This window comes from Tachypleus tridentatus, chromosome 2 (assembly GCF_004210375.1).
Source record: "Tachypleus tridentatus isolate NWPU-2018 chromosome 2, ASM421037v1, whole genome shotgun sequence".
Lineage (NCBI taxonomy): Eukaryota > Metazoa > Arthropoda > Merostomata > Xiphosura > Limulidae > Tachypleus > Tachypleus tridentatus.
Genome location: NC_134826.1, coordinates 66925998 through 66951665, shown reverse-complemented (window position 1 = coordinate 66951665; position 25668 = coordinate 66925998). Strand labels below are relative to the sequence as shown.

The following is a 25668-nucleotide window of genomic DNA, read 5'->3' as shown; positions in this document are numbered from 1 at the left end:
AAAAAAAAAAGATAAAAGCTGTTTCAGTCGTGGTTTGGACGTACAAGGAACACATTTTAAACTCGGTTCGTTTTTTTTTGGGGGGGGCGTAGTGGATTCGAATCCCCGTTACACCAAACATGCTCGCCCTTTCAGCCATGGGTTATTATAATGTCACGGTCAATCCCACTATTCGTTGGTAAAATAGTTGCCTAAGAGTTGGCGGTGGATGGTAATGATGATTTACCTTCCCTCTAGTCTTACTCTACATATTAAATTAGGGACGTCTAGCTTAAATTGCCCTCGTGTAGATTTGCGCGAAATTCAAACCAAATCCAATCTTTTTAAAAATTATCACTGCCATCTGCAAAGAAACTACCGTGCTAATTATTCTTTTACAAAACAATTATAATAATCATGTGTTTCACCTTAACTTTTTATTGTATTATTTATCTGAAATAAGACAAGAATAACTTCAAACACATACGTTGTCACTATCACATGACAAACGCTTCGAGAGCAAACGCGAAGTTTTACATAGAAACCACTGGTTTCGAGCTTGATGGGAAAAAAGGAAAAGAGAGAGTGAAAAAAAAACATTTTTTTTCGTGGATTTTATAAAACCATTTTATTCAAGAAATGTATCAGTTTATATTGGAAAAATCTTCTAATATTTGAATAGTACTGCCTTCTCTATATAGACATTTAAAATATTTGTAGGCTTATAGGCGATAAGGAGGTCCAATTTCTTGTAAAGTTGTCCACTAACTGTATTTCTTCTACTTGTTCATCGTAAAAATCCTGTTGCTATGTTTTATAATTTTTAACCTTTTCGAATATTTTCTAGACTATACTGGTGACTAGAACTTACATCAAATGTTATGTGAGCGTTTTTCACAGTGAGAAGTTTTACAATTTATTATATTAAATAAATGTTCTATTTATTCATCATTAATAAAATTCCATTAAAATCATATTATCAAGGGTCAAAGATACCACTGTTAATTAAGACATAAACGCTCGCTTTCGCTGAATATCACATGTGCTTGTAAGTAGAACATAAATCATTTTCAGGCTGTTTATTTTCTGAACTTCTTACTATTTTAAATAGACTATTTGTATTCTCCCTACCATGCAGAATCGAACTCCGGATTTTTTGCATTATGAGTTCGTAAGCTTAAAACTAACAAAATGACCCCACACTAGCAGGTCGTTAGGGAAATGTTGCTAAAATCTCAAAAATAAAATCAATCAAGGATTTCCTTTTTACCTATGTTTTTGACAAACTGTTTGTATTGCCTTTCAGTAGCACAGGAGTAACTTATGACACTAGGAACCAAGTTTCAATACCCGTAATAGGAACAGATAACCTGTTGTGTAGCTTTGTATTTCACTACAAACAATCATTTGTGTTTTCGCGCAAAGTTACACGATTGGCTATATGCACTGTGTCCATTATGCGTATTGAAAACCGATTTTTAGCATGTAACTTACTGGGAACTTTCACAAACACTAGTAAGTCACAGAGGATACACGAACTCGGGAATAAGTTGTTGTCAGGTAAATTTTATTGACCACATAATAGTAGGGAAAGGGTAAAACTAGCTAATTTGTAAATGTTTATTTTTATATATTATCAAGTTTTTAAACTGAGTTTCAAAGAGAGCATACAAGAACGTCTGATACTACAATCTGCCTGTTATTTTTTAAGATAAAAAATTGAGTGTTACCAAGGTAAGTCATAGCTTTTGTCAGGTTCACAATGATAGCTTATTTCTTTCACATATGTAGAAAAAAAATATTATTCAAATATTTATGATAGTACATAATATGTTTACCTTCCACAACAATTGAGAAAAAACAAACAAACAAACAAATAACTATTAAGTTTAGTTGACTGATACAATGTAACAGTGACAAAATTATAATACCCGATTTTCTTGGTTTAATGTGGCGAGTTTTACACGAACTTACTATATGTTCAATGTTGGTTGGACATGAAAACGTTGTTCTCATGATTAATACAAACAATTACTATAATACACAGTTCTATCCAATAATCAAGCGTACAACAATATACTGCACTATTCAACAATTCAAACTATTACAAAACATAGATGTACTAAATTTATAAAAAAAATATCAAAGTTTCAAATCAATCTATAGTTTTATACCAACACTAACACCACTATATATATAAATATGGTTATAATTTGTAAACGTTAAAAGTATTGGAGTATACTTAAAAAGATATACAAGTGCACATTTAGCAAAATACTAAGTCACCTGCAAAATTGTAAATTTACGTAAGAACAAAAATAAACAAGTTAGTTATAGAATTTGTAAAAGTTATAGATTATAATTATACTCAATGGGGTTTTATAAAGTGAATTCTAACGTTGCAAGAAACAGTAATGCTGTATGCTAGACATCAAATTTCTGCTGCAAGTTTAAGTATATTTTATTATTCTGTAAATATATTTTCTAATAATAATAATAAAAAAATCACAAAAATTTTCAAGTTCCTAATCACGGTTTAAACACTGAAAACTAGCGATGCATGTAAAACAAACATAAAATAATGTAAACTGCAGATGTTTCCTTTCACATTTCTCTTTAATTTGTTCACATCGGATTACAAGTCAGAGGAAAGTAAAAAACCGCTTTTCAAAATGTACGCCTTGATTTTAAGCTTGAAAGGGCATTGTGAAAGAAAATATTGTAGCTTATGTGAAATCACAAATGCCAGGCTTATTGGATTTTGAGTTCTTGAATATATACTTTTTTTTTCGCTTTCAATCTGTTATCCTTCTTTTGGGGGAGGGAGATAGAAGAACCGAATTCAACTTAGAACTTTATGTTTTTTGTAAAAACATTAAATTATTCATTTGTAGTATATAACAGTCAGTGCAAACGCAGTTCATTGCTGAAAAACAAAAACTGCATCTTTTTGTTCAAAACGAGACCTTTCCAATCTTGTAGTTTCCTTTGGTAAAAAAAAAATTGCTGGATAATCAATTTAAAATTTTAGTTTGTAATTTGTTTTTTCTTACAGAAAGCGGTCAATAACCTGTTGACATATAAAAATGTAAAGTTTTGTTTCACAAATGATACAAGTACAAAATGTCATAAAACGCCACACACAAAAACGTGCAAGTCACTTCTATACTTCTTCACTCTTCTCTACAAGTTCTTTTCATAAAACAAGACAAATCTTTCTATAAATCTTTTGTTGAATCCCACAAGTATTCTTCACATTTTACAATATATAAAAAAGGAATATGGAAACCAACAAGCAAAAACATAGCAAGTTATAGATAAAAAGTTATAGATTGCATAAAAATTCATTATATATATATTTGTGTGTATGTGTATATATATATATTTACACTATATAAAGTAATATACAGGAGTTTCATAAGCCATATGATTTAAAAGTTAATCTACGTAAATGAGGGACTAGATTATAATACAGAAAGAAAAAGACTCAAAAATTATTTACTAAAACTGGTTTTTATACAACTCACTTTAACTCTATCCACTGCAGAAAAAAAACTCACAGGGTTATTCAAAATTTTCAGCATAAGGTTCAAAATGAATTCAAAAACAAATTGAATCTGATTCATGACTAGTGCCACATCTTTATGTATAAAATGGATAAAAAAGTTTAAGTCAATTAAAAGTAAAGGATGCTTTATAGCTTAATATTTGTATATTAAACCAGCAAGCCAAATTACCTTTTCTAGAGAGATTCTAACCTTACTAAAAGGTATGATCTCTGTAGAATATTTTTCAAATATTTATTAATGAATACATCTAGCTTGTATAGTGCAACTACTAAAGATTAATTATGTACTATTTTAATTCATAATTTCATCAGTGACTGGATAAAACTAGGCTACAAGAATGGTACTCTAAATAACTAAGACTAAATGCCAACAAACAACTGTATATCTATCTAGATTACTGTTAATGCAGAAGTGTGAAAAATATCTTAATTTTCCTGATAAAAATACTAAATCGGTCGCACAGTAATCTAAACTTTGTTCTTCAAGACAGAAATACCTTGTTCACTATTAGTATAGAATGATGTATATTACAAAGAAATGTTGATATATATTCTTCTGTGAATTATGACCACATTACATAACACTATAGATCAAAATATATTCAACACAGAACCTTGCTATTTTAACACAAGCAACTGTGATCAATGAAACAATTTCTTTTAATTATCTAAATAAAAGTTTTCTTTTTTTCAGCACAAATCTTAGGTTTTACATAAATAACTAAATAAGGCCTGTCCTTAAATGTTATATACTCACTGTACTACTTTATTCTTACTAGCTGAAGGTTGTGGGTCCAACATATAAGACAACTGACTTCAAAAAATGGACTCAAATTTAGGAAAAACACATCAGAGCCAAGAAATGAGTTGTAGGTGCTAGACTACAAAAAGTATAATCCAATAATACAATCTATAAAGCTTTTTCTTCTGATTGAAAAAATATACTTGTAAGTGAAATCTGTAAAACGCCTTGCCAGGAGCATAAACATAGAAAGAAAGGACTGTTTCGCCTGCAACGTTTGTAGATGCTGCTTACCTTTAGATTCATGCTTGAATAAAGCAAATCATATTAATTTGAAGTGAACAAACAGTGCTGAAAGTGGAGAAAGATGAATAATGAGAAGGACGTGTCCTGAAAGGTCAAACAGAATTAGATTAGAAGCAAGACGTATGGTATTGATTCTGAAGAAGATGGAAACACTAAAACCTCTAAAACTATTACTGCTATATACAGGAGTATGTTTTTTTTATATTTGATGGATTTTAAATCTGAAAAAAAAAAACTGAATTGTACAGTCAAGTAGTTTATTTCTGCCAATCAGTACCTTTTGGGACTAATATTTCAAAATGTGGCACAATGCCTTGAGGAATCAGTTTTTCATGACCAGGGGTTTTAATTTAGTTTTAAAACTTCTAAGGTTATAATCCCACACTACACTACACTTCTCTTCATGCAAGTTGAATATTAAAATTAAACTAATCAACTGTAATTCTTATATATATTTGTTATACCATTCAGTATCTTATTTCAGAAATAAAAAACTGGTGTCAAACATTTCACGTCTCAATATATAGACATGAAATTAATTATATACCTTTTTGTTTTTTTAAAGAAACTGCAGAACAAATGCATTTTTGATATTTTGTGATAACGTATTATCACCATTGTACTATAATTAATGTCTTTATTAAGTCTTTCAAAACCATTTCAGTCTTGATAGTCAGAATACAAATATATCTATTCACGAGAGAGGGAAGGAAAACTAAACCAAAGAAAAAAGGTTAACTGTCATTAATGACATATTTATAGTAACTGGTGTAATTTGTTTAAATACTTCTTTGTTCACCAACAAATTGTTCCTTCAAAAAATACCTTTACTCATTATTATGTAGTTCAATTGACTGATAGTATTCACGTTGTTTCAAATTATTTGTAAGTCAAACAAATGTAAAAGGTAATTTTTAAAAACTTGTTCTGCAAAGGTTACTTAACTATTTCTGGACTAGACAAATGTCAATGATATCTTAAAATTTATTCTTTTTCATCATGGAAATACTTAACCAAATTGCACAGAACTTAGTATATGCTAGCTAAACAGCATGTAATTTTCAATTATTAGATCACATTATGTGCATTTTTTATTTTCAGCATTTTTTTGCATTGCAAATTTTTCAAAATTTTGTTGCAAGACACTTTTGGAAAAAAAAAAATTTTCATCTAAAATTGAAATTTATTTTAGATCAGAAAGTATCACTTCATATATCCTGCCAGTATTCACCACTTTCAGCTATAAATCCTAAAACATGGCAAAAAAATTGAAAAAACAAAGACAGTGCTTAAGATCCACCTTTCAAAACTGCACAACCTTGCCTTCTTCTTGCTAGGTATTATGATTTTCGTTAACAATATTCTTGGTCTAGGTTGACCTGTATCTGATAAATATAGTTCCTTTTCAATAAATAATACTTTATTTGTGTGCAATGTTTGAATAAGATAAAATGTGACAATAATATTCAATAAATAAGAACTTGAGTCACTGGGATTTTCTGTCATTACATACTGTACTTCCTAAACCTAACTAAGCTTACCTGGTGTCTTGTTATAAAAGAAAATTTGTGTATCTTTCAATTAGATGCAATTTAACAATAAAACATTTTCATAAACAAATAAGAGTGTTCAAAGGAACTATCAGAAAATCTGCAGATCGGTGCTTTGTTCTTAATTCTTTTAAAATTACTGCTAGATTCTCTTCTTCACCCTGACAAGAGCTCCAGCTAGAAACTGCAAATTACTGTTTAAGCCACTTTATTTATGCTCCATTGATGCAAGCCATTTACAAACTGCTATATCCAATCATATTCAACTGTTGGCTAGAGCTATTTTCAGGACTTAATTGCATTAGTAATTCTTTATTGGTGGCAACAAAGGGTCATAGTAATAAAACCACTAACAGAGAAAGAAAATAAAGTATGAAACAGACATAAATATTTTCAATGGATGATAACTTCTCAGTAAATACAAACCTATACTCCAGAATGGGAAAAAATTAAAATGAAAATCAGTAAATTCTGTTTACAAGAAAAACTTATGACCCTTGCAGAAATTAATTTTGGTTTGTTTGTTTTAGAGCAAAGCCACATTGGGCTATCTATATGTCTACCTTATGGAATCAAACCCCAGATTTTATCACTGTAAGTCTCTGTAATCCCAGAGCTGTCCTATCAGAAGAGGCAGAAATGAAAATTAGAACTTTGTTCCCTTAATAATTCTTTGTGACTTATACTGAGTAAATGTTAAAACATGACAAAATAACAATAATAAAATAGTTTGTTTAAAAATTACTGAAATACAGTAAAATTTTTCTTTTGTTTTAACACAGGTTTTTAAATTTCATACACAGGTGTGTTCTTGACACTCCAAAATTGTTCTGTTTCCCAGAGAGGGTTACAATTAGAATACACTGATTGAAACTTTTCGTGCTTCATTTTGATGTCTACTGTACAAAATCCTTGTCATCAATATATCAGACAAGCACATGCCTTTGTTTATACAATTAAAATATCAGAAACCTTGAATGAAACAGAAAAATTTAATATTAAAGAACCCCACCAGACACTTTTAAGAAAGCAACTGTATCTTCATTCATTTTGGTTTAATGTCTCTGGATAAGCACTGATGATGCTCTGTCCACTAGAAACCTTAAGTAGTGGAAAATACTGTTTTCAGAAATAAAAGTCCTCACTCAACAGTTATCTGTTACACGTCTTCAAGCTTCAGTTTCTCCTCTCAGTCGAAGTCTTGCAAAATCCTCAAAAATTATGTCGTCGTCCTGATCTAATGATCCGCTCGTTCCCTCACTATAATCAACCAAAAAACAAAAACTACAATATTATCATCACAAAATACAATTTTGGAGTAGCCAAGGAGTGCTGTAACTGCAGAAGTGATACACATACTGTGTAAATTATTTACGACTAACTTCTCATCACAGCATGTTATCAAAAAAGATGAGAACTGGTAATGTGTGTCAATAATTAAATATAATCTTCAAACTTATAATTACTTTTAATGATATTATCAGCAATTAACACAATAATATCTCACAAAGTTTTGCCATCCCAGGAGGCCTAGCTTACCCTAAATCCAAATACTTGGCTAACAATGCAGAACAATCATCGAAATAAAATAATAAATATTGAATCAAATAAGAAATTATAAAAAATAAAGTTGACAAATATTGTAACCAACAAGATTGTAAAAGTTTCAAATGTTTAAGCCAATGTCCAAGTAGGAACTACCATTTAGTGATAAAAATTATACTTGTCATATTCAGCTTAAGAGATTTAGTAATAAAGTATAAAATGATCATTATGGCAATGAATATTGGATTAAGTAGTTTAATCACTACAACAACAGTAAAAATAAAAGTCATAAAGGGAATGACTGCTAAGTGAAAGTAATGCAAAAATGGGCCTACACAGCAATGCTACAACAGAATTTATGTTTACATTTTTAACTAGAACAAGTGGAAAGTTTGTATAGTTCATACTACAGTCACTTATAACTATAATAGTAATTTTGTTTCTTCTAATTCACATCATAGGATTTGAAAACTGTTACTTACGTGTCAAGTTGAATGAGATTGGTATCAACAGGAACTGTCTCATTATCATTCTCTTCCCCTGATCCTTGTGCTGGATGAACTGGAGTACTCTGTGGCTCCTCTGGTTTAGGATTCATGAGAATAAATGGAAGTTCAGCAACCACATCACTTTAAAAAGAAAGGCATTATTTCTCGCAATCTCATAGTGGCCAAGATAATATTTTCTATTGTATTTAGAACAGTAGTCATAAGTGAGTTCCATTTAATACAAGATATGTTTCTCTCACCCAATTTAATCTAGTGCAATACCCACAAGACTCGACTGACTTTGGTATTAATTAATAAGACTTATAACACATGCATCTAAAGCCAGAAATAAAAGACCTAACTTCATCATTACCACAGATTACAAGCACACAATACTATAGAACATGGTAAAGATACTTTCTTTTCTTCCCAAATATAAAATGATATACAAGTCCTAAGTAAGAAGGTTTACACTCTAATTATACTAATAGTAAATAATTTTAGAACCCATAAAAGAAAATAAAGATACTCAAAAAATTCTAGTTTGCAAAACTCTGTATATTTTAAGTTCCAAAAAGAGATGCAATAAGTGTGCTCAGTAAGTCATAATTTCAAGTTGAATAAAAACAAACACATTAGTAAAAGCCACGAATAATAAACTAAAGCTATATAGTGTCAGATACGTTGAAGTTCCAATATCACAATTTAATAATGATCCATTGGTGAGAACTACTACTAATAAGTCGAAAGTTAATTTTTTTCTATAAACTTTAATACACTCTAAACAGATTACGTAAAAAGAATGTTAGTTTTATCCAGTCATAATCTTCTATTATTTTAATGTCCATCAAAGAATAGTTGTATTAAATAAAAGTGTACAGGAAATGAAACTTATAAATATGTTAAACAATTGTTCACTGCCACCATTAAAATAATTTTCTTCCACTAAACAAACCACTTTTGAAATTCTTTGAACATTATTTAGAAAATGAAAAAAAAAAACTATTAAATTATCAGTTTTACCACGTAAGTACCAAAAACCATTTATTCCTACAGTCATTATATTCAAAATTTACACTTACAGGCACAACATAATATTACCAAAATACATAAATAATAACTGATGTTGGGGAAAAAAAAAGAATGCTAAAGATAAATCTACAAAAGTGGATCAAAAATTGAATAATGTGCCATTAAATGTTAAAAATAATTCTCAAACAACAGCATGGAAGGATTCTAGAATCAACCAAATGGGAAAAATAAATCTTAGAATGTAAAAGAATTCCCCAAAGTTAGGTTGTGTATGCTTCTGTTTGCACTTTGAATGATATGGTCATTGTAAAAAACGTTTGAGATTCCCCGTGATTTCTACAAAGATTATTTTTAGGTGACAGAAGCACATTTAAGAATTTCATTATATCCATATATCACAACTGATAAAAAAGTTAAAAATCTTTATAATGAACACATGTACCATCATGCATTGCCAAGTATCCCCACTCACTAAAGTAATAACAACAGAATTACTAATGAGGCCTGTGGTTCCTATTAGGTTTAAAAGCACACTTCCAGAACAATTGTGCACCATGTTGTCTGCAATTCCATGAAATTGTTGATTACAGGGCCCCTAATTACACACAAATAACACAATTTTTTAAAAACAAACATTCCCTCAATTTGGTATTTAACCTCACTAATTCTTGTTAGGGGTTCATCAACATATCTTTCACAAAGAAAAAGAGCGATTTTGCCATAAGTTTTAATCACTTCCTTAGAATGAGTATTTTAGAAGGCAAAAATATAAAACTTATGATGCAATAAATGAACATCACCTGTATCAAATGATGTACAAACAAGTTGGTAATTTGATGATTAAAACCAAGTACATGAATTGAGTTAATACAAGACAGTAATTTGATGATTAAAAACTAGTACATAAATTTAAAGTTAAAACAAGACAGTAATTTGATGATTAAAAACTAGTACATAAATTTAAAGTTAATACAAGGTGATAATATGATTAAAAATTGTACATAAATTTAAAGTTAAAGCAAGATAGTAATTTGAGGGGTAAACTATTCAATGCTAAAATTCTTTTTGTTTTCTTAGAAAAACAAAATAATTAAAACTGATTTAATACAACTTACTTGTGATTTGTTAATATGCACCATCATACATTTTAACCTAACTTACCCCCCAAGTGGGCCCAGACACAACTTCACCTTAACTTTATACTGGACAATAATACCCAAGTTTTCTTTCTGTTGTGGATCTGTAATTCTGAAAAATGATACATATCAGTTGGTCTGATAAAAAATAACAAAATATTAATAATAATAAATAAGAATAATTAATAATAATATTGAGCTTGTGTTAATATTAAAAAATATTGCAGTTCTTTTTAGTGCTAATGAAAAGAGATTTTACAAAAGAAATGAATGAAAATAGTGCATAAATTACACAGTATCATAAAAGTTATGAGATCAAAAGAACACATTTCATTACATTATCATTTGAGTCCTGATCTTAACACTAATTTTATGTATGGAAAAAATAAATAATGTAAAATACAGAAGGAACTATAAATAAGTTCTCTTTTCTTCCCACAATTTAATTTATTTTTTTCATTTCTTATTGATGCTCATCTCATTGCTTTTTCTCATTTTTTATGTATTTACTCTTAAGCCAGACAGGTTAGGATTACAGTAAAGCAAATAAGATATGGGTAAGATATGATAATTCGAAATTTACAAGAAATTACCTGAAATTCAAAACTTTGTTAAAACCTCATGTGCAATGTACAAGGTTTGCAGGAAACACTTACCACAGAATAATATATGAAAAAAAACGAATGTTCATAAAAGTAGGTAAAAAAATTAATAACATCAATTACCAATGATTTCCTATCATTCATCCTCTTCTTCAACTCTATATACCAGTGGATAAATACCATTTTCTATGAAGTTTTCAAAAGCTTTTTATTACTGACTTTGAATGAGTGCTAGAACTACCAACCACTGATACAGATTTCTAGTACTTAAAAACCCTGTTTATAGATTAAATCATACTATTGTCCATTCTGGAAAAGCACGAGTCTATTTTACATTTAATTAGAAAATAGCCAAAAACTGAAGAGCATGGAAACTTTATTATCTGATAGAGTAAAACTAGTTAGACACTTTATTGAAAGTAATTCATGAGAATTCTGTGCAAAGTTTGGTGAAGCTAGCCTGTCCAAATTGAAGCAAATTTTAATGAAGCTAGCCTGTGAGAATTAAAGCAAAGTTTAATGAAGCTAGCCTGTGAGAATTAAAGCAAAGTTTAGTGAAGCTAGTCTGTGAGAATTAAAGCAAAGTTTAATGAAGCTAGTCTGTGAGAATTAAAGCAAAGTTTAGTGAAGCTAGTCTGTGAGAATTGAAGCAAAGTTTGGTGAAGCTAGTCTGTGAGAATTGAAGCAAAGTTTGGTGAAGCTAGTCTGTAAGATTTAAAGCAAAGTTTGGTGAAGCTAGTCTGTAAGATTTAAAGCAAAGTTTAGTGAAGCTAGTCTGTGAGAATTGAAGCAAAGTTTAGTAAAACTAGTCTGTGAGAATTAAAGCAAAGTTTAGTGAAGCTAGTCTGTGAGAATTAAAGCAAAGTTTGGTGAAGCTAGTCTGTGAGAATTGAAGCAAAGTTTGGTGAAGCTAGTCTGTAAGAGTTAAAGCAAAGTTTAGTGAAGCTAGTCTGTGAGAATTGAAGCAAAGTTTGGTGAAGCTAGTCTGTAAGATTTAAAGCAAAGTTTGGTGAAGCTAGTCTGTAAGATTTAAAGCAAAGTTTAGTGAAGCTAGTCTGTGAGAATTGAAGCAAAGTTTGGTGAAGCTAGTCTGTGAGAATTGAAGCAAAGTTTGGTGAAGCTAGTCTGTGAGAATTGAAGCAAAGTTTGGTGAAGCTAGTCTGTAAGATTTAAAGCAAAGTTTAGTGAAGCTAGTCTGTGAGAATTGAAGCAAAGTTTAGTGAAGCTAGTCTGTGAGAATTGAAGCAAAGTTTAGTGAAGCTAGTCTGTGAGAATTAAAGCAAAGTTTGGTGAAGCTAGTCTGTGAGAATTGAAGCAAAGTTTGGTGAAGCTAGTCTGTAAGATTTAAAGCAAAGTTTGGTGAAGCTAGTCTGTAAGATTTAAAGCAAAGTTTAGTGAAGCTAGTCTGTGAGAATTGAAGCAAAGTTTAGTGAAGCTAGTCTGTGAGAATTGAAGCAAAGTTTAGTGAAGCTAGTCTGTGAGAATTGAAGCAAAGTTTAGTGAAGCTAGTCTGTGAGAATTGAAGCAAAGTTTAGTAAAACTAGTCTGTGAGAATTAAAGCAAAGTTTAGTGAAGCTAGTCTGTGAGAATTAAAGCAAAGTTTGGTGAAGCTAGTCTGTGAGAATTGAAGCAAAGTTTGGTGAAGCTAGTCTGTAAGATTTAAAGCAAAGTTTAGTGAAGCTAGTCTGTGAGAATTGAAGCAAAGTTTGGTGAAGCTAGTCTGTGAGAATTGAAGCAAAGTTTGGTGAAGCTAGTCTGTAAGAATTGAAGCAAAATCTGCTCAAATTAGCCTGTGAGAATTGAAGCAAAGTTTAATGAAACTTGTCTGTCAAACCTGAACGAAAAGTTTGCTAATACTAACTTGACAAAGTTGGGTGTAAAAAAAATTATCACAACTTTTTCATCATTATATTTGTTGTTGAAACAAGTAACAAAAAATGGTTTTTCATTAACCCTCTCGTCCTGGGCATCCTTTACTGCAAGTGACACAAAGTTTTAACGTCTTAGATTCAAAACTTTATCAATCTACTTTTTGTTACAATGATTAATATAGCATAACATTTTAGCTGATAATCCATATTTTAATACAAATTTTAAGGTCTTAATTATACAAGGAAATATTTAAAAAATCTTGAATTTCCCATAATGTGACAGATATGATACATTTTCTCTAGACATCTCCTCTATTTTATCCATCACCCCTTCAAAAAGTACAAAATTAAACACAAATAACTCACTATAAATTCGTCATTACTCAGACAAACCTTTTTATAGCCTTCAGTTCCGTTTGGTTCCAGAACTACCAACAGAAAATCAGATCCCCTCTATCAAACTGTCTTTCAGAATTCATTAACAGTTCTCTCTTACACTTAATTATACATTACCTATAAACCTACAGAAAGTCAAGGTTTTCATCTATCAAATGACATACTGTATTACATCATGTTTTCAATAGATAAGTGCCAATTTCACTTATAATACAATTTTGGTTTTCACAAGAATCACAATTGCTAGTATGGATGAATTTGTAATGGCTCTTGCTACATAGTTAGGAAGCTAGGTAAATTGTGGTTAGAGGAAATTATCTGCTTTTTCCATGTTATTAATCTATATTTTTTGGTGCATTATTTAGTTAAATAAAAATTAATTAGTGTATTAATACTGTTATAATAAAGAAAAGGGTTAAGTGTCATTCACAATTTACAGCAAGAAAAAATATTTGGGTTAGTACTTTATTTCATGATTTTTCTTTGTTTATTATTATAAAAGTTACTGAAATGTATAAAAAAGAGGGATCTCTTTAAGTTTGTTGAGGTAAGAATAGGTAAAAATAAATTATAATACAATAAATTTGTGTCATGAGGCACATATAGCAGCTTATGGGTAATGTAGTTTGATAGCTCCATATCTGTGAGCTCCACATGCCCCGAGTGACTTACAACTTATAATGGCACATATAGTAAGTAGTTAGACACACTCAAAAGAAAATAAAAGAGTGAAATTTACTTACAAATAAATGTATATTTTTATCAGTGTAAAAATATTTAGGCTAAACAAACACAGTTTCATATTATAATAATTTTACAGTTTGAAGTCATTCTAGAGAGAAAAAAAAGGGTATTATAGATTTATTTTGATTTGTTTTTGTGGTTATGAGGTTAGTCAAATTGAATAATCTCATTTCAAGATAGAGTATAAAAATAACTGATAAAATATATAGTTCTAATAGAAAAAAAACGTTTGAAATGTATTTAAGAGGTCTCAGAGATTACATAAAGGAAACATGAGAGGAGGAAAAGTACTTTTAATCTTAACAAGAAAATTATTTTTCACATGGACTTATCCAAAACAAATATTCATTTTAGTTTATTATAAATATTTCACCAAAAAATATTATTTTTTGAATGTGAAAGATGTATAATGTTAACTGAAAGACTTCCATATTGAAAGTTAAATGCATTAAATCTACAAACATTTCCAGAGTACAAAAAGGTCACAATGTCAGTCAAATTGACCAAGCTCATACTGAGAGAGCTAATAACTTTTACACCTTTTCTCTACAAAAGTAATATTAATTCCAAAAGGATAAAATAGTTACAGTTTCACTGTCTGAAGCCACCTGAAGTTGAAGGATTTTTACTCTGTTATTAATAAAACAGAAGCTTTAAGTACCCAAGGAAATGTTCTACATTTTGGAGATATAATAAATAAATAATAAGGATAAGAGACTGCCATAACAATTGTTGAAGATTAGATTTCAATACAACTAAACTTTTGTTTGACAGAAAACTTCTCACAAAGTTAATTTTAACATTGACAAAAATTCTGTAATATTTCCATCCAAATAAAACATTTACTTTACTGGTTATGATTATAATAAAACATCAAAACAACAAAGCTGCTTCTTAGAAAACTGCATGTTAAACATTTAAAACATTTTATGGCAGGTACTAACAAACAGTTTTAGAAAATTGAAAGGTGGAAGTCTTAATAGTACATTTGTCACAGAAGAACAAGAATCACATACTTTAACAAATTATGAATGTCAAAAGAAAAAATAATTACCAGCAGTGGAAATAATATCAGACTGTTGCATATGAAATGTTGGATTTTTAAAGGAAAATGTGAAACAACTACATCTATTTGTTGTTTAATTTATTTAATCAAACTAAGCTTCTTTAGACATAATACACTTCTGCCAATGAGTTTATAAATGCCATCCTTAAAGAACTATAGCATTCTTTGATGCAACAAAGTCTTCAAAGACATTTTCAATCATCATTTGATTTGCAAACTTTTTATTCCTTTAAAAAATGTCCAAATGTTTAAAAAAAGTGATAACCTGTAGAGGAAAGAGCTGATGAATATGGTTGATAAAGTTTCTTGCTTAAGTTCATTTAGTTTTTGAACAGTAACACATGAGACATGAGGTAGAGCATTGCCATGAAGCAGTATGGGTCCACTGCAATTCACTACTGCTGGATGTTTTCGTAACAAGTTTTGATGCATAATTTGAAGTCCACAACAGTACTTCTCGTTGTGATTGTTTCTTTTGGGTTTAATAATGAATAATGGATCACACTGACCATAAGCTTCTTAGGGTAAAGAGTTGATTTTGGCATGTTTTGGTGCTTCTTTGTAGTCAAGCCACTGTCTGGATTATCATCATCTATTTCAAAGAATCCATTATTCATCACAGATGACAATTCTATGGAGAAACAAGGTCATTTATGTTGTAAATAAGGAGTGAGGAACCAATCTAAATTTGTCTTGTTTGATGGTTTTCAGTCAAGTTGTGAGGTTCCCATATACTGAGCTTTTTCACCTTACCAGTTGCTTCAAGATGTAAGGAAACTGTTGAATAATGAACATTAAGTTTGCCAGCAAGGTTTATCACAGTTTGGTGAGTAGTATTTGCTTCAACTAATGCCTTCAATTCTTCCTCATTAATGGCTGTCTGAAAGCAGCCATGATGCTCAATTTCAAGACTTGTGTCACCAAAACAAAAACTCCTAAACCAACACTGTGCTGTGTACTCATTAACTGTACCATCACCAAATGCATGTTTGATATTTATGAACTGCTATTGCTGCACTGTGACCAAGTTTGAATGCATACAAGAAAATTGCATGAACAGCAATTTAATCCATGGTAACAAAATTCAATATAAATATGATTTAGTTTCTGAATAAGGAGAATAAAGTGAGCTTGAAATTGGTTGGTTGGTAGATTTAGTTTTTGTGGCACAAAGCAGCTAGGCTATCTGCACCAAACATCCGATAAAAAGTTAAAAGTAAATGTAGTAAAATTCATAAAAGGAAATTAAGGTAAAACAAAATAAACTTTAAAAAAAACACATAAATAGCATAAAACCAATGTATACATCTAGTCTACAATGTCAAGAGAAAAACTACAGTAATTCAAGTTGTAAAGGACTTTCTGTAGCGTAACTGTAATAACTATAACCTACCAGGAAGACTAACAGGTGGGTACAAAAACCACTGTCAGTCACCTGAAGTTGGCCTTTCCAGTCCTCGTTCCAAGTTATTTGACGTTGTGGTCATTTTCAAAAAGAAAAGTTATAAAAAGATTTTAAAAGATGTGCCTTTCCAGCCCTGGTTTCGAGTTATTTAAAAGTTACAGCCAATTTCCAATTTCAAATTGAACTAGTTGAACTGTGATTTTAAAAGGGAGCCACATTAAAAAGGTGTAATGTTTAAATTAAAAAACTTAAATGGTGTTAAAAAGATTAAGAGCCTTTAAAAAACTAAAACATTACCAAGGTGGAGTGGACATTATCACCACCACCAATAACACTACTAACATTATGGACAAACCTTGGGACAGAACATGTTTAAAATGGTGCTGTTGTTGAGAGTCGTAACAATGACAAGAGAGTGAAATGTGGCTTATTGTGATCTGGGTGTTACACAAACTACACACTGGTGCATCAGTTCCAGATAAAGGAAAACGATGAGTTAAAAAACTGTGACCAATGCGTAGTCTAGTTAGAACAACTTCCTCTTTCCTATACTTACAGAAGCAAGACAGCGAAAGTTCAATATAGGATTTTATTTGGAAAAGCTTGTTTTCCCGTTGCTCACTCCAAGTCGACTGCCAGCAGGCACAGAGCTGAGCCTTGAATACAGGACTATAGTCCATTTATGGAACAGGCACAGCGGTGATAGTGCCACAGCAGACAGACTTAGCTGCAGTGTCGGCAAGCTTGTTCCTGCGAATACCAACGTGGCCTAGTATCCAGGAAAACTGGATGAAAGTAGATGTTAATGAGAAATGGGCCAGTCAGTTTTGAATATCAGTGTGAACAGGGTGTGAACCAACATAAAGTGATTTCAGGGCCAGTAGAGAACTAAGCGAGTCAGTATAAATAGTGCAGTTTGAGTACTGCTTAGCTTCTATGTGATCCAGGGCAAGAGAAATTGCATGCAGTTCAGCAGTGAACACAAGAGCTGTAGAGGGTATTCTGTGCACAATCACCAAACCACAACAAACCATGGTAGAGCCATAGAAATAGCAGACAGTATTTCCAATCAGGAGTGTGTACTTTTCTCAGATGACTTAAAGATAGGTCACAACTGGGGATTGTAAGAAGCCATGGTTGGATGGGATGACCAGTGGATACAGCAATGTTATCCAAGGACAGACCCAATTCATCGAACTGCACCTAGATACAAAGGCCAAAAGGAGCAATGGCAGACCGTCTGTTCTGAAAACGTATGACCCACCGAGAAAGGAAAACACAACCCCAGGTGGGATGCTCTGATAAGGAACGAAGTTTCGAAGTATACAGTAAAGACAGTTGCAAATGGTGGAGGTGTAAAGAAGGTTCTTGAGACTATGTATAAGCCCTGAATTGGGGAAGTGCAGAACGCCCCAGTACAGAGCTGAAGTCCTTGATGATGAATAGGGTCTAGAATTTTTAAAGCCAATGGTCTGGCAGAGCCAGAGACCAGTGATCCATAGTCAAGTTTCGATTGAATAAGAGCATGATATATCTTTAGCACAGAATGTTGATCTGCTCCCCAAGAGGCAGAAGAGAGACACAGAGGATGTTCAGTGCTCTTGTACATTTTACCCATAGCTGCTTGACGTGTGGTATAGAGGTCAGCTTACGGTCAATGATAAGCCCCAAGAACTTTGTCTCAGGGACCACAGGCAGCACAACTTCACTGATAAGGAGTTCAGGATCAGGGTGAATACCCTGTTGGCAGCAAAAGCGCATGCAAACAGTTTTAGAGAGAGAGAAGTTAAAGCCGTTTGTTGTGGTCCACTTCAGTAAACGATTGAGGGCAGTCTGTAGCTGCTGCTCAATATACCTCATGTTCAACTACTGACATGAAATGTGAAAGTTGTCGACATAGAGCCCGTTTGCAACAATGAGAGGGAGTTGTTCAGTGATGGAATTAATTTTTATACTGAAAAGTGTGACACTCAGAACACAGCCCTGAGGAACTCCAAGTTCCTGTAGAAAAGAATGAGAAAGTATCGAATCCACATGAACTCCAAATCTCCTGTCCATTAAAAATTTTTTAATAGAAATGGGAAATTGGCCAAGTAACCCATATATATGGATGTCTCGCAAAATGCCATACCTCCATGTTGTATCATAAGCCTTATCAATGTCAAAGAATATTGATACAACATGTTTTCGTTTGAGAAAAGCTTCTCTGATTGACATTTCAATTCGAATCAGGTGGTCCATGGTGGAGTGTTGTCATCGGAACTCACACTAGGTTGGCGAGAGGTGTTTGATTTGAGGAACCAAACAAGATGAGCATTAACCATTCTCTCTAAGGTCTTACAGAGGCAGGTCGTCAAAGCCATTGGACAGTAGCTTGAAAGAATTTTGGGATCCTTCCCAAACTTAGAGAAAGGTAGGACAATATCCTGGCACCAGGAATCAGGAAAACATTCTCCTGCCAGATCCGGTTCAAAACAGAAGAATAGCAAGAAAAGCAGGAAATATGTGGATAGCATTTTATAGTGTATATCATCAGGTCCAATTGATGTACTGTGAGACCAATGAAGGGCCAGTTTGAGTTTCACCAGTGTAAAGGGATGATTATAGTCATAGAGACAATCAGCTCAAAAGGAAAGAGGTAACTGTTCTACCTGAGTCTTAATGGCTAAGAAGGTGTAAGAAGAAGCAGAAGTGCTAGTTACCTGGCAAAAGCTTTCACCTAGAGTATAGGTGATGATCTGGGTATCAGCTACTTCCTGACCATCAGAGGGGGACAGAATTATATTGCCTACTGACCTTTTGAATCTTGTCCCATATGTCTTTGGAACTGGTGATAGAACATATGCTGGTTGTGAACTTAATCCAAGATTCCTTCTGGCTTTGACGTCTTACCCATCAAGCATGTGCATGGGCCTGCTGGAAAGCAAAGCGGTTCGAGATTGTAGGATATACACGGAAAGTATCCCACTCTCCTTTTTGAGTCTTCCGTGCCATGTGGCAGGCAAAATTCCACCATAGACGAGGATACAGTGGCAAATGTGTCAAGATTTAGAAATACATAGAGCAGCTCATAGGCATCATGGTCCTTGCCACTGCAATGAGCACATGTCAAGGAACCATGACATAACGTCTTCGAATGATCAAACCATTGACAGTGGAAACATTGGAGAGGGTTTGGAATGTATGGCCGTACTCTGCAATTAAGATAACCTGCCTTGATGGTGGAAGACGGACATAGCGACATAAATGTGAGATGAAAACATTGGTCGGCACCATAATTCCATCTTTGCAAGTGGAGATACACCTCACTGCAGAAACTCCTTGGGTGAAGAAACCAGCAAGAATCTCCAACTCTGGGATGGTCTTCAAATCCCTCTCAACAATAACTCCTTGTAATGATTTCAAAGTAGCATGAGGTGTAACCTCAATAGGTACATCCCCAATTGCCTTTGAATGCAAGAGAAGTTCACTGTGTTGAGATGTGGATGCTTCCACCAATATGTCACCAGAAAGAAGCTTCTCTACTGACTTTGGAGAGCCAGCAAGTACCTCTAGTCCCTTCTGAATGAAAAAGAGAAACATCTGCCCTAAAGGTTTGTCTGGAAGAGAATGCAATATAAGAAAATGAGGTACAACAGGTGGTGCGGATGGTGAGAATTGCTACTCAGAATCTTCAAGACGTGGTCGTTTATCTATAGACTAAACACTATTTTATTAAGATTTTTAATTGAAGCATCCATACTAAAGAAAGGGAAATTTCGGTGCCCACTGACCCCACCCACCATGGAGCCCTGTGAGGGATGCACAACAATGTCAAACAAGGACACTGCAGCAACACCAGGGTTTTGTGAGCACTATACCCAAAAAAAAACCAGCACCAGATATAATGTTCAAAATACCTGTTAAGAACATCCAACACTAGTACTTGGTTGACCCTAGCCCGAGTGGACCAGCTGATTGATCAAGGGGGCCACCCAATGCTGCCCGTCTACAGGAATTCAAGGCCAAAGGTGTTAAGATTGAACCACTCAACCACCAGGATCCTCTACTCCCCTTCACAGGTTGCCATGAATGGCAAACATGTGGGTGGATGTTTAGATCCCAGAGGAGGTAAACTGAAGGAACAGAACCTTCTCTGGGAGGTCCCCTCACCATGTATAGGAATCCATACCAAGGGAAGCTTGAAATGAACCAGACAATATACAATATTATCATTTGACAGATTTACAGTAATGCTTTTCTTTTCAGCCTGTAAAAATAGAGTTTCAAATTTGCACGTGGAAATCTAATATTTCACATGCAATAGCCTGATACAAAAATTCTAAACCACAGTATTAGCTTGTCCAGTAAAAAATGAAAAATGCAATATGGCTAAAAAACAATTTGTGCATTTTTAACAAAAAAAGCAAATTACTGCAAAAGAAACAGATTGATGAGTATATAATTTCATTACTGGAAGAAACAGTTAATTCAAACTTACGATAACTGGAGAACTGTATTTCCAAATTAGTGAGAAGTGATTATTTTTGGAAGATTCAGGATGTTACTATGTGATAATAGTCCATCTAGCAGTAACAGAAGGGATGATTTGGCACAAAATGATTAATATCAGTTTACATCATCTTTCAAAAGCCATAACTTAGTGGTATATAGAAATTACTTCACCTATTTATGGCAAAATATAACCTGAGAAAAATAGAAGTTACATTAGCCATTTATTTTCTAAAACAAAAAATAAGGTTCAAGAAGGAATTCAAATTGTATTTAAGATGAGTATATTACATAGTGGAAGAAGCAAGATTTGTGTCTTCATGCTTCAATTGACCATCAAGTGCCAGACCACGTTTATCTTTGTTGTTTGCAAGGAGAGGTTTCAAATAGAAGACTTTAGATAATGTGAATCCAGGCCCTATGGGACAACCATCCCTAAAAAACAAAACAATAGAAAGATTTACTTTACACTAAAAAATGTATTTACATTAAATTCATATTTAAAAAAATTTAGGGATCCATAATCAGGTTACTTGAAATTTAATTTAAATCAAAAATCTTTTTTAAAATGTCTAAAAGGACATAAGAATATGTAGTAGGTTTTTAAGTATCAAATTACATATCAAACATTTTTCAGAGTTTTAATTTTAAAAAACAGTATGAGTTTCAGAGCTTTTAATAACAGATTATTGCATTATAACAATTTGTAATTCTTTTAGTAAAATGTGATAAAAGCAGCTTAAAGCTAACATCATAACTATAATGCTACAAGTAAAGAAAAACTTTCCAAAAAAGGATGTAAATTAAAGATGTCCAACTTTTCATACAGAAGTCAAGAAAACTTATCGTTTTTGTCACATATCTCCAAATATGAAAGTTCAAACTTTATAGCATGAAGAAAATACTTAAGCAGTATATATGAAACATATATACATGCACAACAAAAGTTCATTATAACAAGCAAATGTAATAGAATCCACCTCTTCATACAGAAATCGAGAAAATTCATCAATTTTCTTGTATATCGCCAAATGTGAAAGCTCTAACTTTACAGCACAAAGGAACTACTTACTCGCTCTCCACTTCAGCTACAGAACACTTGTACTGAGCAGTAGAAAACAGGCAAATGTCAGCAAACTGTCGAACTGTAATGAATATAAATTATGAAAAGTAGATGAGAATCTTGGTGCATTTAATATTTCTGCATTGTGTCACTTTCATAAACAGGTCTAGAACTCAAAATTGTTGTGGAGAAATGGACTTAAATGTTCTATTTGATAAAAAAACAACAACACTGGAGTTATTAAAACATTGCAAAATTGAAGGTATAATGTCACTTCAACTTATATGCTTACCAGAAACTTTGATCTTTTTGACAGTTCTGTTGGAATTGTTGGCAACATGAACATTAACTGCTATCTCTTCTCCATGGTAGTATAACTAGAAATTTCAAAAACATCTTGTTAAAAACTAAGCCGAGTGCTTGATAATCATGACAAAATGTTGAAGTTACCATAATAGAAACCTATATTGGTAAATGGAAAAATTAATATTTTATATTAAACAAAAGTCATTATATATCTCAAATGTCAAAGGAAGTAAGTATAAATCACAATATTTATGCAGCTCAGATGTGACAGAAAAATAAAATTAATCATAATAATTATTTATTCTTAGTGTAAATTCTCTTAAGTTCTGCATAAATTCAGTAACAAAGATTCACAACTACAGAAAATTTCACAGAACGTAATCTGTGAATGACAATGGATCGAAATAACTGTTACCCACTTAGTTAGATGGAATTCTTTCCTGAATAGCATACTTCTTAAAGTTATCATTTAACTTTCACCAAAAAGGAATGTGAAGATTTTTTTGTTTTGATTTTTATGAAAGTCAATCTTCACACAAAAGCTGAAATTCTTTAACAAACTTTGACTCAAAATATGCAATTGATTTAAACTGTTTTGAAATACATGTAAATGTACCATCACAAATTTATATAACTCTCTTCCAAGTTATTTCACTGAAAACATAACACTTATTTGTTTATAATGTTGTTGTTTAAGATTCAATTAAAAAATAAGATGCTAATGCCAGCAGGAAGACAACTGCCTTTAGAACCATGAATCTGAAGAAGATATATAAAGCTCAAATGCTCAGCTTTAATTACAAGAATGTAATCAGAAATAGCAAACAAGGATATTAAGCCATATATTTATTATCTTGTGTTTTGACACACTATCATTATCACTAAGATAACAACATGGATTCATATGTTTACAGCACATAAACAGTGCACAAAATTCATTGTCTGATTTTGCTTTTGCTAGACTGTTGTAAGATTTAGGAATGATCTGGAAACATGTGAGCCTCCAGTATTTTATGAAAGGTTCAGGTATTTCAAGGACTATTAGAAAAATATTTCAAAATTTAAGGCTAAAATTTTTAAAATGACCAGACTTTATTTGATTTTCAGATGAACAAACTTGGAATTAGTATTTTCAACATTAAACATTTTAAGTCTCACAAGGAGAACCAATCCTTCACAACCATGTTACATTTCTATCTGCCTGACAACCAACCTTCTCCACAACATTTCCATCTGCCTTATTAATAATCTTCTCTATATCTACTTGAGTCTCAACTGACTTTACCAGTTTTATCTTCTCCTGATATAAATGTTTTGTTTTTATCCTCTGACACAATTATGTGAAACTAACCTAACCTTTAGTCTGAGTCAGTGCTGAAGTATCAAAATCTACTGAATATTTTAACTTGATTCTCAATAAATATTTAAATAGACTAACTAATATACCGGTATCTGCTAAGAGAGCAATAGCTGCATAAAGGAGAGTATTGGATAATGTTTCCCTTCCTTCTTTCTTTTATTATTAAACCTCTAATGACTTCATTAGATATTGGTGGCATACTCTGCTTTGTGGAAGGTAATAATTGACTAATTTAACTGATTAAGTGCTTAAGTCTTATTTCAAGATAATTTTTTATCACCCTACTCAGGGTGATACTTTGTGAAATTCAATAATTACAGAATTGAGGACAGCAAGGACAATTCCACATTTCAGAACACCTTTCCTTCATCAACAACCATGGTTTCACTGTACCTGATGATATATTTATGGGTGGAACCTTGGTCATGATAAATATTTGTGAAATATAAAGACTTTACGTATTTTTCTATCCTGACTGTGTGAATATCAACACAAAAACTACTATGAAGTCACAAATAAAGATTCCATAATTAGTACAGTTTAATAAAAAACTTTAATAAACTGAAATGATTTTAGTTTTTCTCCAAGACACAGAATTCAGTTTTTTTCAAACAAAAAATGAATAAATATGTATTATCAAGGAAACTTAAAATCAAAACTACCCTCCATTACATCTTTGTAAAAAACAAAAACTGAACAATGCCAAAGACAAACTTCGATTTTATAATTTGTAATTTTAACAACTATTTGAACAGTTTACTGGCACAAACAGAAGATATCATCAGACAAAAAAAAGTCTTCTGTTTTACCAAATATAATTTTTTTTTTTGTTTATGATGTATAACTGTTTGCAAAACAACAGGTGAATGAACCAGTCTAAAGTAGTTGCACAGACCTGTGCTGTATACAGCATGCAGGTTAGAGTGAAGAGACAATGTAATTATAAATATCAATACATATGTTTCTAGTCAAACTTAGCAACTGTGACATCTACTTTCGATAATACTTAAAATCAACCTTGATTCACAACATTACCTCTTTATCCAGTGAGGCTTCAAGATGGAGTTTGTTAGGGGACATCATAAATTCTTTGCTAATCTCTACACTTGGCTGTTCTCCTTGCTTGCTGGGTGCATACATTATCTTACGAATAGCCAACCTTACAGAGTTCCTGTATAATAATAAAATAACAACAATGTTAATAAACTGTGGATTTGTTAATAACAAGTTTTAATTTTTTTGTTTATTCATATGTAGGTAGTGATAATTCTCAGTTCAAGTAGTTTTTCATCTGTAAATAATTACAAGATTTTCATATGTTGTCTAATCTTAATATCTACTGTTTTGGTTATCTTTGAAATTAGTTCAGAAATGAATAAATTGCTATAATTCGAATCACCATCACACCAAACATCCTTGCCCTTTCAGCCGTGGGGTCATTATAATGTGATGGTCAATTCCATTATTCGTTAGTAAAAGAGCAAAATTAGGGACAGCTACTGCAGATAGCCCTCGTGTAGCTTTGTGCAAAATTCAGAATAAACCAAACCTTTAACCCAAGCGCTTTCAAAAGGTGGACCTCTCTTCTTCAAAAGCAAACTGAAATGAGTTTTTAGTTATTTGCTTACACCTGTTAAGAATTAGTTTAATTACTATATTTATATGTAAGAAGTGATTGTATTCAGTTACAGATTTTTCACCTGTAAGAAATTATCTTATTATATAATACTAAGTGGATTACACTAGTACAATTCATTGCTTGGTCATGGTACTGAGGCTCAGTTAGAAACCCTTTAGAGGGTAGCACTCACATCCTGTATCTCAAAATTTTGTTTGTTTGTATCACTGGCAATAAAAGTTGATGATATCTTGCCTTTTGTGAGGTTTTTCTTCTGCATTATCAGCAACATAAGCTTTCAATTCATAATCCACTCCGCACGGTTTCCCAGTGTCTCCTGGTGCAGGTTGGAGGGTGACTGATGCAGGACAATGGGGGGGAAGCTAAATAAAAACAAATT

The 25668-nt window shown here is 32.1% G+C and overlaps 1 protein-coding gene across 6 annotated transcripts in view; it reads right to left on the bottom strand.

Annotated features, from left to right (window-relative positions):
- Nucleotides 1-578: 578 nt before the first annotated feature.
- Nucleotides 579-25668, bottom strand: part of LOC143244080 (beta-arrestin-1-like) — a 45195-nt gene continuing 20105 nt past the window's right edge. For all 6 annotated transcript variants that reach the window (XM_076488127.1, XM_076488126.1, XM_076488129.1 and 3 more), the window contains 8 exons: nt 25524-25651; nt 24686-24821; nt 22277-22361; nt 21994-22066; nt 21213-21356; nt 10372-10458; nt 8173-8319; nt 579-7405 (listed from right to left, as the gene is read on the bottom strand). In XM_076488127.1, coding sequence (XP_076344242.1) covers nt 7315-7405; nt 8173-8319; nt 10372-10458; nt 21213-21356; nt 21994-22066; nt 22277-22361; nt 24686-24821; nt 25524-25651 — 891 coding nt within the window. In that variant the 3' untranslated portion in view covers nt 579-7314. The remainder of the gene's footprint in view (nt 7406-8172; nt 8320-10371; nt 10459-21212; nt 21357-21993; nt 22067-22276; nt 22362-24685; nt 24822-25523; nt 25652-25668) is intronic.